This window comes from Ovis aries, chromosome 2 (assembly GCF_016772045.2).
Source record: "Ovis aries strain OAR_USU_Benz2616 breed Rambouillet chromosome 2, ARS-UI_Ramb_v3.0, whole genome shotgun sequence".
Lineage (NCBI taxonomy): Eukaryota > Metazoa > Chordata > Mammalia > Artiodactyla > Bovidae > Ovis > Ovis aries.
The window spans coordinates 211,892,459-211,906,205 of NC_056055.1; the positions used below are offsets into that span (position 1 = coordinate 211,892,459).

The following is a 13,747-nucleotide window of genomic DNA, read 5'->3' on the forward strand; positions in this document are numbered from 1 at the left end:
TGAACTAACTGAATACAGCTGTGGTCATGGCACAGATATCCTTATTCATTCTCCCACTGCCATATACTTAGATTGCTTCCAAATTTGGGGGATTATAATCTAACAAGGCAATGATGTTTGTACATAGCTGTTATTTTTTTTCTAATAAATTATTTCCTAAGGACAAATTCCCCAAAATGGCATCCAAAGAGTAGAAATATTTTCATTTTTTATGTAGCCATGATTTTAATCACCAAAGCACTTATTGCTCCAATATATAATGCTACCAAGAGTATATGAGTCACTTTTACCTGCAAGCTTGTCAGCACTGGGTATTATGACTTTTCATTTGGACTACCTTTTGTACTCAAAATGATGTATCTCTGGTGCTGCTGCTGCTGCTGCTAAGTCGCTTCAGTTGTGTCCGACTCTGTGCGACCCCATAGACGGCAGCCCACCAGGCTCCCCTGTCCCTGGGATATAACTTAATTTCTATCTGATTGGTAGAAAGGGTAAACTTTTTCATTTAAAAAGCTATTTGCATTTCTTTTTTGATGAATTGATGGTTCAAATCTTTTCCTCATTTATCAACTGAAATCTCTGAAACAGTCACATGGGTCAATTAGAAATGAAGCCACTACTTTATCAACTTAAAAAGGAGATTTTCAATCTTGTAAGAAGATTAGAAATCATTTTAAAATCATCTCAGAAAGGAGAGATAACAAAACAAGACTCAACTTCAAATGTTTTCATACTTACTGCTCCTCCCAAACAATAGCTGATGAGTACAAGTCCCCCCCAATGCCACCATGGTGATCTGCAATATTGATACCAAGCAGTCCTTGTTTTCCAGCTTTTTCCCAAAGCTCCCTACTTACTTCTCCAGCTTTCTCCCATCTGCAAATAACAAAACATTTTAATATCAGAAAAGGTGTTTTCATATTATTTAAATGGCTACAATTTGAATTTATGAATGATTTTGAGCAGGAATGGTCCCTTAATTTAAGATAATAAAGGGGATGCTCTCACACTCTGTGACAATAGTAGGGCCCGACAGGAATAAGAAAGACTCCTTTTTCCCAGCAAGGGCTCAGCCACTGAAACGGCATGGACTCTGTGTTTATCCCAGTCCTCCCAACTTCCTTTTCCTCTCTATGAATATATTCTCCTTTCCTTGCTTTGGGGGGGCTTGCACACAGATCACCGTGGTTGCAGACCCTGAACTGCAATTCTCTGCTGATCCTGAATTTTTTTCTTTGCTAGAGAAATAACAGGCAATCAACTTGTCTTAGGTCAACAAATAAATAGCTTTAATTTTTAAAAGTCTTTGTTGAGTTTGTTATAATATTGCTTCTGTTTTATGTTTTGGTCCTTTGGCCACAAGGCATGCGGGATCCTAGCTCCTTAGCCAGGGATCGAACCAGCACCCCCTGCATTGGGAGATGAAGTCTTAACCACTGGACCACCAGGAGAGCCCCTTAACATATATTTTTTAATTGTGCATTTAAAAATTCATTTAAGAAGCTTTGAACTAGTTTATGCATGCATATCTGCTCCGTTGTGTCCAACTCTTTGCAACACCACGGATGGGTTGCTTACAGTTAGTTCACTAAGGTCCTCTGTCCATGCAGTTCTCCAGGCAAGAATACTGGAATGGGCATCCATTGAACCTGAGTCTCTTACATTGGCAGGAGGGATTTTTACCTGCTGAGCTACCAGGAAAGCTCTTGAACTAGTTGAAGAATCCCGTAACCTTACACTATTATATTGAACAGTGGTAAAAATGTTAACAAAGCACTGAACACAGTACTGTTTCTATGAAACAACAAAGAGCATTCTAGAAGACAGTCCTTCTTGGACTTCTAATGTGTATTACTTTATTATTTTTTTAATGATGTTTACAGAATTTAATGTGTATTACTTTAAAATAAAGTGTGCCACTTACTCTGCATGAAAAGGAATCACTTCTTCTTGAAAAAACTTCCTTACACTTTCCCGGAAAATGTCATGCTGTAAAGAGAAGATTCTTCTAGTTCCTATATCTGTTAATTTTTTAGCAGAAGAAGTTTCTAGACGTTCTTCACCTCCAGAATGAGAACATCTTAAAAATACAAACACATTAAGAAAATTCAGTCAAAGGTTACTCTTCACATCCAAATTAACGTCATCGAACAATATGGAAAATTAATTCTATAGGATAACATGGAAAAAATTCTGACTCCCCTCCACCCCCACCCCCTCATCCCCCCACCCCACCCCCGAGGCACTTTAGAGACAAGTAGAGAGTCTGAAATCATACAAACTGGTTCAGATTTGAGCAGAACCACTTTAGGATCTGCTTCCATTGGATGAGGTTAACAAGTAGCTTACCCTGATTCAATATAAACTTTACTTCCAAATCCATAAAGAGGACATCGTGCCTAGAACTAATCACATGTGTGAGCTGAGGTAGATGAGCACTGTCATGTGATACTGATTAAAGAATGTAAAATTTACGTGATGTCAACTGAATAATGTAAAATTCAAATAGTACAATAGAATAATGATTATCATGTAGTCAGTTGCTCAGTGGTGTCTGACTCTGCACGACTCCATGGTCTGCCAGGCTACTCTCTCCATGGGATTCTCCATGCAAGAATCCTGGAGCCACTAGCCGTTCTCTTCTCCAGGGGATCTTCCTAACCCAGGGATCGAACCTGGGTCTCCCACATTGCAGGCAGATTCCCCACCATCTGAGCCATCACTTATATGTGGAATCTCCTATGCCAGTCAGGAAGAATAATATTGATATGTTTTCATGTAATGTACAGTATTTAAAATAATGTAATCCCCATCAATATTTTATCCAGAATTATACAATTTCAAATGGCAGGTATATAACATGCAAACTGTGATGATTTTTTAATTGATTAATTAATTTTAATTGGAGGATAATTACTTTACAATACTGTGATGGTTTTTGCCATACATCAGCAGGATCGTGTTGATTTTTATTGCTACATTACAACCTAACTGTAAAGCGATATCACAATGCCCACTAGTCTCTGTAGGGATTAGTCCAGAATTATTCAAGATCTTTGGAAACTGGCCTTTCATCTCCCTGCAGTGCCCCATACCAGGCTTCAAAAAAGACATCTCTGTAGTTCCTTTTTGTTAAATGGTCTGAATTCAGATCTCCCCTCTCCTTAGGGGTACACCTAAAAAGATTTCAAAACTCTGTGTATCACTTTGTACCTTTTGAGCTCACATCTAAAAAAACTTTTTATCGTATATTTGAATATTGTCCAAAAGTATTTTTCTGTTTTGCATGATACTGTTTTGGATTTCTCTCTTCCTTATTTAGACTCTGATCTGATCCTATCCTTTCCTTCCTTTTCCTCTTTCTTCCTCTTCTTCTTAGTCCAGAAAAGACTAAGTCTTCTTTATTGGCAATTAGGCATTTCTTTTTTTCCCCTGAAGTGGGCTATTTTTGTCTTTGCTTAATGCAATGAACTGAAATGCAATGGACTAAATTGCACTCGCTTCCCTCCCTTCAACCCAATTCATATGTTGAAGCTCAAACTCCCAATGTAATGGTATTTGGAGATATGGCTTTGAGGAGGTAATTACAGTTCAATGAGGTCCTAAAGCTGGAATCTAAGCCAAGAAGCTAGACTTACATTGTAAGAAGGAGAAGAGAGAGATACAGTTCTGTGTGCACATAGGAAAGGTCTAGTGAGGACAAAGGGAGAAGGGGGCTGTCTATAGGCCAGGAAATCAGGTCAATACTGAAATCAGATTGATTATAGACCTTGCAGCTGAAGATGAAGAAGCTCTATACAGTGAGCAAAAACAACCAGGAGCTGACTGTGGCTCAGATCATGAACTCCTTATTGCAAAATTCAGACTTAAATTGAAGAAAATAGGGAAAACTACTAGGCCATTCGGATATGACCCAAATAAAATTCCTTATCATTATACAGTGGAAGTGACAAATAGATTCAAGGAATTAGATCTAATAGACAGAGTGCCTGAAGAACTATGGACAGAGATTCATAAGTTGGACCATAAAGAAGGCTGAGTGCCAAAGGAGTGATGTTTTTGAACAGTGGTGTTGAAGAAGACTCTTGAGAGTCCCTTGGACTGCAAGGAGATCAAACCAGTCCATCCTAAAGGAAATCAGTCCTGAATATTCATTAGAAGGACTGATGCTGAGCTAAAGCTCCAATACTTTGGCCACCTGATGCAAACAGCCAACTCACTGGAAAAGACCCTGATGCTGGGAAAGACTGAAGGCAGGAGGAGAAGGGGACGACAGAGGGTGAGATGGTTGGACTGCATCACTGACTCAACGCACATGAGTTTGAGCCAGCTCCGGGAGATGGTGAAGGACAGGGAAGCCTGGCATGCTGCAGTCCATGGGGTTGCAAAGAGTCGGACATGACTGAATGACTGAACAACAACGGGCCAGGAAGATGGCTCTGACCAGGAAATGAACTGGCCAGTATCTTGATTTTGGACTATTCAGCCACTAGAATTATGAGGAATAGATTTCTGTTGTTTAAACCACCTAGTCTACAGCATTTGGTTATGGAAGTCTGTGCTGATTAATACACTAATATGTATATTGTGTCATTTTGCTTTAGGCTTACCTATTATAAGAACAGAATGGGAAAGACTAGAGATCTCTTCAAGAAAATTAGAGATACCAAGGAAACATTTCATGCAAAGATGGGCTCGATAAAGGACAGAAATGATATGGACCTAACAGAAGCAGAAGATATTAAGAAGAGGTGGCAAGAATACACAGAAGAACTGTACAAAAAAGATCTTCATGACCCAGATAATCACGATGGTGTGATCACTCATCTAGAGTCAGACATCCTGGAATGTGAAGTCAAGCGGGTCTTAGAAAGCATCACTACGAACAAAGCTAGTAGAAATGATGGAATTCCAGTAGAGCTATTTCAAATCCTGAAAGATGATGCTGTGAAAGTGCTGCACTCAATATGCCAGCAAATTTGGAAAACTCAGCAGTGGCCACAGGACTGGAAAAGGTCAGTGCTCATTCCAATCCCAAAGAAAGGCAATGCCAAAGAATGCTCAAACTACTGCACAATTGCACTCATCTCACATGCTAGTAAAGTAATGCTCAAAATTCTCCAAGCCAGGCTTTAGCAATACATGAACCGTGAACATCCTGATGTTCAAGCTGGTTTTAGAAAAGGCAGAGGAACCAGAAATCAAATTGCCAACATCCGCTGGACCATGGAAAAAGCAAGAGAGTTCCAGAAAAACATCTATTTCTGCTTTATTGACTATGCCAAAGCCTTTGACTGTGTGGATCATAATGACTGGAAAATTCTGAAAGAGATGGGAATACCAGACCACCTGACCTGCCTCTTAAGAAATCTGTATGCAGGTTAGGAAGCAACAGTTAGAACTGGACATGGAACAACAGACTGGTTCCAAATAGGAAAAGGAGTACGTAAAGGCTGTATATTGTCACCCTGCTTATTTAACTTTTACACAGAATACATCATGAGGAACGCTGGACTGGAGGAAACACAAGCTGGAATCAAGATTGGCGGGAGAAATATCAATAACCTCAGGTATGCAGATGATACCACCCTTATGGCAGAAAGTGAAGAGGAACTAAAAATCCTCTTGATGAAAGTGAAAGAGGAGATTGAAAAAGTTGGCTTAAAGCTCAACATTCAGAAAACGAAGATCATGGCATCCAGTCCCATCACTTCATGGGAAATAGATGGGGAAACAGTGGAAACAGTGTCAGAGTTTATTTTTGGGGGCTCCAAAATCACTGCAGATGGTGATTGCAGCCATGAAATTAAAAGACGCTTACTCCTTGGAAGAAAAGTTATGACCAACCTAGATAGTATATTCAAAAGCAGAGACATTACTTTGCCGACTAAGGTCCGTCTAGTCAAGGCTATGGTTTTTCCTGTGGTCATGTATGGATGTGAGAATTGGACTGTGAAGAAAGCTGAGTGCCGAGGAATTGATGCTTTTGAAGTGTGGTGTTGGAGAAGACTCTTGAGAGTGCCTTGGACTGCAAGGAGATCCAACCAGTCCATTCTGAAGATCAGCCCTGGGATTTCTTTGGAAGGAATGATACTGAAACTCCAGTACTTTGGCCACCTCATGTGAAGAGTTGACTCATTGGAAAAGACTTTGATGCTGGGAGCGATAGGGGCAGGAGGGGAAGGGGATGACAGAGGATGAGATGGCTGGATGGCATCACGGACTCGATGGATGTGAATCTGAGTGAACTCCGGGAGTTGGTGATGGACAGGGAGGCCTGGCGTGCTGTGATTCATGGGGTCGCAAAGAGTCGGACACGACTGAGCGACTGAACTGAACTGAACTGATTATAAGCAAGTGGCTCTTAGTTGAGGCTTATTTGTTAATACAATCTGAGATATCTTTTAAGCGATAACCTTTAGTTGAGAACATTTAATAGTACAATTGTTATACCTGGTCTGCTGTTTATGTTCACTGATATTTTTCTAGTTTGCTACTTTGTCTTCCAAAGCATCATTTTCAATAGCTTATTTATTAATATAGCCAGCAAATACTTTCTGGGTGTGTAATATGTACCATTCAGGCAATAGGAACCATTCAGACAACTTGGGATACAATAGTAAGCAAAGGTCTTGCACACCACTGTAATATTACAGCAATAGAGAGAATAAAATCTACTTCATTTTCTACTGAAAGGATTGGTTCCAATTTCTTTATAATACATAATGTTTTGGTCCATACTTGGGATTTTTCCTCAAGGGAAATAATGTGCTGAGACTAGGGTACTGAGACTTGAAGACACTGAATCATTTGTCAGCATGATTACTAAATAATAGAGTGGAATTTATATTTGGGTCTTTCTGGATCTTAAAATTTTATATACCATGTAACGTAAAGGAAATCTTTGGAACATTTCTAAATAAAACACACTAAGACACAGGAAAGTGACAGAAGTGCCAGAAAGAAAAAAGAGTACTTTCAGGTACACTTACGAGTACACATTAGTGTACTAGTATACTAGTACAAAGTGTCCTAGTATATATTACTAGTGACAGAAAGTGACAGAAGTGCCAGAAAGCACCAAGAATATGTTCAGGGACACTTACAAAGAACAAAGTGTACTTTCAGATCAGTCAAAAGTTTTCAAAACAGAATATGCAGGGGGAAGAAAATCAAAACACCTGGCCCGTAAGTTTTTGGAATATTCATTTTTTTCCAAGACCAAGGGACCAGTACTAAATATATTGGCCCCTTTTCTCCCCACAAAAACCAGGAAATATGTACTAAATAAATTGTTCATTGTTTTCCTAATGCATTAAACTGCCTCTAATCTAACGGCTAGGCTCTAATTATTATTATCATAATTTTTTTAAGCCTCATTTACATTATAAAAGAAGGGAGACAGTCTCCACCAGTACCTTCAGCTTGGGAGCTGGTGATAAATACATAATTTCAGGCCTCATCCAAGGCCTATTGAATCAGTCAGCATACTTGACCTGTGAACAACATAGGAGTGAGGGACACCCAACCTTCACACAGTCCACGTGTACCCCATCGTCAGCTCTCCATTACTGAGATTCCTCCAGAGCACAGTTCTGCATCCTCAGATTCAAGCAACCAAAGACTGTGTAGTACTGTAGTGTTTACTACTGAAAAAAATTCTCATGTAAGTGTGCCCTCGAAGTTCAAACACATGCTGTTCAGGCCTAACTGTATTTTAATATTTTATCCTAAATGATTCACATGCACGTTAAAGTTTAAGAAGCCTGTGTGAAATGAAAATATCTCCTGCCATATTAATCAACAAGAAATGTCACAGCCATCGGCGATTTCTGGCCTCCAAAAGTGAAAGAGAGCTCCCCAAATTGAGATCCAGCAGATGCTGCCATCCCCCCACAGTGACTGCTGAGGAGCTGGGGGAATGCAAGAAGTAAGGCGAACAGGAAACAGGACTGGCCCCAGAAGGCTGAGGTGCATATGAAGGGATGAATTCACTGAGCCCAGAGGCTTGCCTCTTCCCATACACAGAATGCTAAATTCCTTAATTTGATACCTGATCTTTGATGTTCAGACTGCCGTCTGTCTTTGTTGCAAACTTGTATATAGCCTGACTCCTGCCTCCTTGGAGCAGTTTTCTCAGAGCTTCTGAGAGGCTGTCTCCCAGGCTTGGAGTCCTAAACATTTCCACCACATAAAATAACTCTCTTTCGGACTGTGACTGTATTTTCTGGTCGACACCTGTTATAATAAAACTAGAGCCTCTGACCTACTTAGAGGGTCCCTCGGGTCCTCTTTGTTCCAATATTCTTCCTATGTGTGTATTAAGTTGCTTCAGTGGTGTCCAACTCCATGTGATTCTATAGACTGTAGCCTTCCAGGTTCCTCTGTTCATGGGATTCTCTAGGCAAGAATACTGGAATGGGTTGCCACGCCCTTCTCCAGAGGATCTGCCCGACTCAGGAATCGAACCTGTGTCTCTTACATCTCCTGCTTTGGCAGGCAGGTTCTTAGCCACTAGCACCACCTGGGAAGCTCATTCTTCCCATCCATTCAACCAAAACAACATCACAATAGACAATGAAAAGCAGGTAGGAAAATCAGGCAATCTTAATTTACAGACTTAAGAGAAGAAACTTAGGAAGGGGAATGTTTGGGGGAAGGATGGGGGAAGGGATAGGCAGGGAGTTTGTGATCAATATGTAGACTGCTATATTTTAAATGGATAACCAACAAGGACCTGCCATACATAGCACAGGGAACTCTGCTCAGCGTTAGAGGCAGTCTATATGGGAGGGGCTTTTGAACTGTGGTGTTGGAGAAGACTCTTGAGAGTCCCTTGGACTGCAAGATCAAACCAGTCAATCCTAAAGAAAATCAGTCCTGAATATTCATTGGAAGGACTGATGCTGAAGCTGAAGTTCCAATACTTTGGCCACCTGATGTGAAGAACTGACTCACTGGAAAAGACCCTGATGCTGGGAAAGATTGAAGGCAGGAGGAGAAGGGGGAGACAAAGGATGAGATGGTTGGATGGCATCACTGACTCAATGGACATGCGTTTGAACAAGTTCCAGGAGTTGGTGATGGGCAGGAAAGCCTGGTGTGCTGCAGTCCATGGGGTCCCAAAGAGTCAGATATGACTGAGCGACTGAACTGATTGACTGATATGGGAGAGAAGTTTGGAGGAGAATGGATACATGTATATGTATGGCTAAGTCCCTTTGCTGTCCACCTGAAACTATCATAATATTGCTAATTGGCTATATGCCAATATAAAATAAAAAGTTTAAAAAAAGAAAAAGAAAATCAGACTGTCTTCTATTAAGCCAGATTTTAAGCGATCTATAAAAATGCAAAACAATGTCACTCTTTTCACTTTTTTCTTTGTGGAAAAGTTGCTTTTTGTAAAAATGTTATTTATGTTAACATGTAATGAGCTATTTTATGTGAACTAAATATTTGTAAAATTTCACATTTTTGAATTTTGCATGCTTGTCTAATACCTAGTATTTCTGAACTGATTTTTTTTTTTTAAGGTATAACTTACGTTGATTTTCACTGAAATCATGGTTCTGTCACTACTTCTGTAAACTAATCTGAAAGGATGTGAAAAGTGAAGTCGCTCAGTCATGTCCAACTCTTTGCGACCCCATGGACACCAGGCTCCTCCGTCCATGGGACTTTCTAGGCAAGAGTACCGGAGTGGGTTGCCACTTCCTTCTCCAGGGAACTTCCCGACCCAGGGATCGAACCCAGGTCTCCCACATTGTAGACAGACGCTTTCCGTCTGAGCCACCACTTGATCTTAGCCAAAAGGCCAAGAAGCAATGCTCAGAAAAGTGCTCCCCTTTTATCATCAGTGTAACTCCTTAATCCCCTTCCAACCTAATTCCCTTATCTTGCTATGAAAATAAGGTGTAATTTTGTGACTGAAGACTTCCAAAGAATGAAGACAATGGGACATTTTATTCTCAAAATTGTGACATATTACTTGCAGCCACAGATTCGATATCAGATGTGAGAATAAAGATTTTTGGTACATTAAAAAGATATTTCCCAGTTTTGTAGATATCTGTTGACATCAATGTCCATAGATAACACTGAGGTAAACAAAAGATCTTTGAGGCCCTCTCATTTTCACAGCAGGCTTTGCAGGTGGCTCAGTGGTAAAGAATCTGCCTGCCAAGCAGGAGATCTGGGTTCAGTCCCTGGGTGGGGAAGATGCCCTAAAGATGAAAATGGCAACCCACCCCAGTATTGTAGCCAGAGAAATCCCATGGACAGGGGAGCCCAGCAGGCTAGTCCCTGGGGTCACAAAGAATCTGACAGACTTAGCGACTAAACAACAAAGCTTAAAATCCAAAACTTTGAGCATCACTGTCTTATGAAGTTTGGGGGAGAGCTTAGAAAAGTATGTGTATCGAAAAGTAAAGTTACTCCTCCATGAAGCCTTCCCAGCCCTCCCCAGGAGCAGCAGGAAATTTGTTTCCATTTCCACAGCATCTTGTGTTTGTGTGCAGTCCCATCTGATTCTCTGCCACTCCATGCACTGGCAGGCCGGATTCTTCACCACTGCGCCATAATGCCGCCATAAGTTGATTTATTCATCGTGTCACTTTTTTTACATAGGGAATGAATAAGTAAACAAGTGCTTCCAGTTTATTTATCCAATGACTGTATTTGAGGTGTCAGCCGGTACTGGAAGCTTTTGGTCACTTAGAAACTTTCTCCATTAATTCCCCTGCATTTAACTTACTAAAGGATTTGTTAAGTCTTATGTTAATTTCCTTATCTAATGCGGCCATCACCAGGTCTTTTCCTGTCCTGGGGTGTCTTCTCTAGGCCAGCATCGCTGCATGTGCTTTCTTTTCTAGAGATCTGGGAGGCAGTGAAAGTCCCCCTCACAAGTTCACAAGTTGGCTGTGCCTTCTGGCACAGATCTAATTGGATCAGACGTCACGCCTCGAACTCTTGCCAACTGTGACCGAGCGTGCGTCGACGCTTCGTAAGAACTCTAGGAAACGCAGACTCACAGTGCCAGTTGCGGCCCTCGGATTCAGACGGGCTAGACTGGAGCCACAGGAGTATTGGGGGATCCCCCCGCGCCTCCCGCCGTCTTTGGCTGTGCTCCCTTTGAGGTTGCTAGGCCGGCGCCCGCCCTGCTAACCGCCGTGGGTCCCACCAGGTTCTGGGAGTCCAGGGGCAAGGTCCAGTCTCTTCTCCCGCCCACTTTCGCCCCCACAGCTCAGCCACAGCCCCTGGTGGCGAGACCGCCGGCCCCGAGAGCGCGGCCGCCGGGTTTCCAGCCCCCAGGAGTGGTGTGCGGGTGGTCGCCCGGCCCTGCAGCCCCGGGGCCGGACTAGCTGGAGCTCAGCCGGCACTCACCTCGAGGCCGGTGGCAGGCACGGTGCAGCGCGGCCACCCCACAGGCGCAGGGTCCCGCGGAGGAGGCGCGTGGCCATGGCTGGGACAGCGAGGGCTGCCGGAGGGGCAACGGACACGTCTCCTCGGGACTCAGAGCGCGCAGGGCCAGGGCCGGCCCAAGGGACTATCCCTGAACCTTCCCCCGGGGCAGTCCCGCCCGAAAAGCTTTGCGCAGCCTCCCTGATACCTGCACCCTGAGCGTATTCCGGAGTGGTGTCTGCGATCTCCTATCCCCAGTGCCTGCGGTGGTGACCGGTCGAGCAGCGTTGGGACACACTCCCCCGCCCCGCCCCTGGAATCTTACCAAAGGAAAGACTCCAAGCCGGAAATTGTTACTTCTTCCTGCGGAGTTGTGTGTCTAAGCAACTGTTCTGAACCGCTTTGAGGAACCGCTGTAACTTCTGGAGCCTCAGGAATACACCCAAACACAAACTCACAAACTTACGTGGAGTACCTTTTCTTTTCCTTTTTAGGAGTTTTTACCCTTATTATTATAATTTTTTAATTGAAGTAGTTGATTTACAGTATTAGTGTCAGGTGCACAACGTGCCTGCGTGCTAAGTCGCTTCAGTCCTGTCTGACCCTTTGCGACGCTATGGACTGTAGCCCGCCAGGTGCCTCTGTCCATGGGATTCTCCAGGCAAGAATACTGGCGTGGGTTGTCCTCCAGGCTAGTACACAACATACCAGTTCAAAATTTGTGTACCTTATATTTCATTTTTAAAACATTTTATTTGGGTATAGTTGATTTACAAGGCTGTGTTTCTGCTGCATAGCAAAGTGAATTAATTATACATATACATGTATCCACTCGTTTAAAAATTCTTTTCTCATATAGGTCATTACAGAGTAGAGTTCCAGGTTGTATATAGTGGGCCTTATTAGTTATCGATTTTATTTATTTTTTGTTTTCCAAAACTCACCTATTTTATATGTAGTAGTGTGTCTGTGTCAACATCAATCTCCCAATTTATCCTTCCCTTCCCTTTATTCTCTGGTAAGTTTGTTTTCTACATTTGTGAGTCTATTTCCCTTTTGTAAGAAAGTTCTTCATTTGTATCATTTTGGTACTCCACATATAAACAATAATCATGGTATTTGTCTTTCTCTGATTTCACTTAGCATGATAATCTCTAGGTCCATCCATGTTGCTGCAAATGGCATCATTTCACTCTTTTATGGTTGAATAATCTTCCATTGTATATATATGCCACATCTTCAATACCCACTCCTCTGTGGATGGATATTTAGGTTATTTCCATAGCGTGGCTATTGTGACTAATGCCTCAATGAACATTGGGGTGCATGTATTCTTATGCATTAAGATTTTCTCTGATGTATGCCCAGGAGTAGAATTGCTGGATCATATGGTAGTTCTATTTTCAGTTTTTTAAGGAACCTCCGTACAGTTCCATGAAGTTTGTTTTCTAACATTGCAGACTGATTTACTTCACATCAGTTCAGTTCAGTTCAGTTCAGTTCAAATGCTCAGTCATGTCCAACTCTTTGCAACCCCATGAATCACAGCATTCCAGGCTTCCCTGTTCATCACCAGCTCCTAGAGTTCACTCAAACTCATGTCCATTGAGTCGGTGATGCCATCCAGCCATCTCATCCTCTGTCATCCCCTTCTCCTCCTGCCCCTAATCCCTCCCAGCATCAGGGTCTTTTCCAATGAGTCAACTCTTCCCATGAGGTGGCCAAAATATTGGAGTTTCAGCCTCAGCATCAGTCCTTCCAATGAACACCCAGGACTGATCTTCTTTAGGATGGACAGTTTGGATCTCCTTTCAGTCCAAGGGACTCTCAAGAGTCTTCTCCAACACCACAGTTCAAAAGCATCAATTCTTCGGTGCTCAGCTTTCTTCACAGTCCAACTGTCACATCCATACATGACCACTGGAAAAACCATAGCCTTGACTAGACGGACCTTTGTTGGCAAAGTAATATCTCTGCTTTTCAATATGCTATCTAGGTTGGTTGTAACTTCCCTTCCAAGGAGTAAGCGCCTTTTAATTTCATGGCTGAAATCACCATCTGCAGTGATTTTGGAGCCCCCCAAAGTAAAGTCTGACACTGTTTCCACTGTTTCCCCATCTATTTCCCATGAAGTGATGGGACCATACACATGGACATCACCAGATGGTCAACACTGAAAGCAGGTTGATTATATTCTTTGCAGCCAAAGATGGAGAAGCTCTATACAGTCCCCAAAAACAAGACCAGGAGCTGATTGTGGCTTAGATCATGAACTCTTTATTGCCAAATTCAGACTTAAAGTGAAGAAAGTAGGGAAAACCACTAGACTATTCAGGTATGACCT

The 13,747-nt window shown here is 42.2% G+C and overlaps 1 protein-coding gene across 3 annotated transcripts in view; it reads right to left on the reverse strand.

Annotated features, from left to right (window-relative positions):
- The window catches only part of ACADL (acyl-CoA dehydrogenase long chain), a 51,004-nt gene extending 39,473 nt beyond the window's left edge, over window positions 1–11,531 (reverse strand). For all 3 annotated transcript variants that reach the window (XR_009599422.1, XM_027965150.3, XM_027965149.3), the window contains exons 1-3: window positions 11,386–11,531; window positions 1,925–2,080; window positions 739–876 (exon numbers count right to left, since the gene is read on the reverse strand). Coding sequence is in view for 2 of the 3 variants with exons in the window: in XM_027965150.3 (XP_027820951.1) it covers window positions 739–876; window positions 1,925–2,080; window positions 11,386–11,462 (371 nt within the window). In the remaining variant the exon portion in view is untranslated. The remainder of the gene's footprint in view (window positions 1–738; window positions 877–1,924; window positions 2,081–11,385) is intronic.
- Between the last annotated feature and the right edge of the window lie 2,216 nt (window positions 11,532–13,747).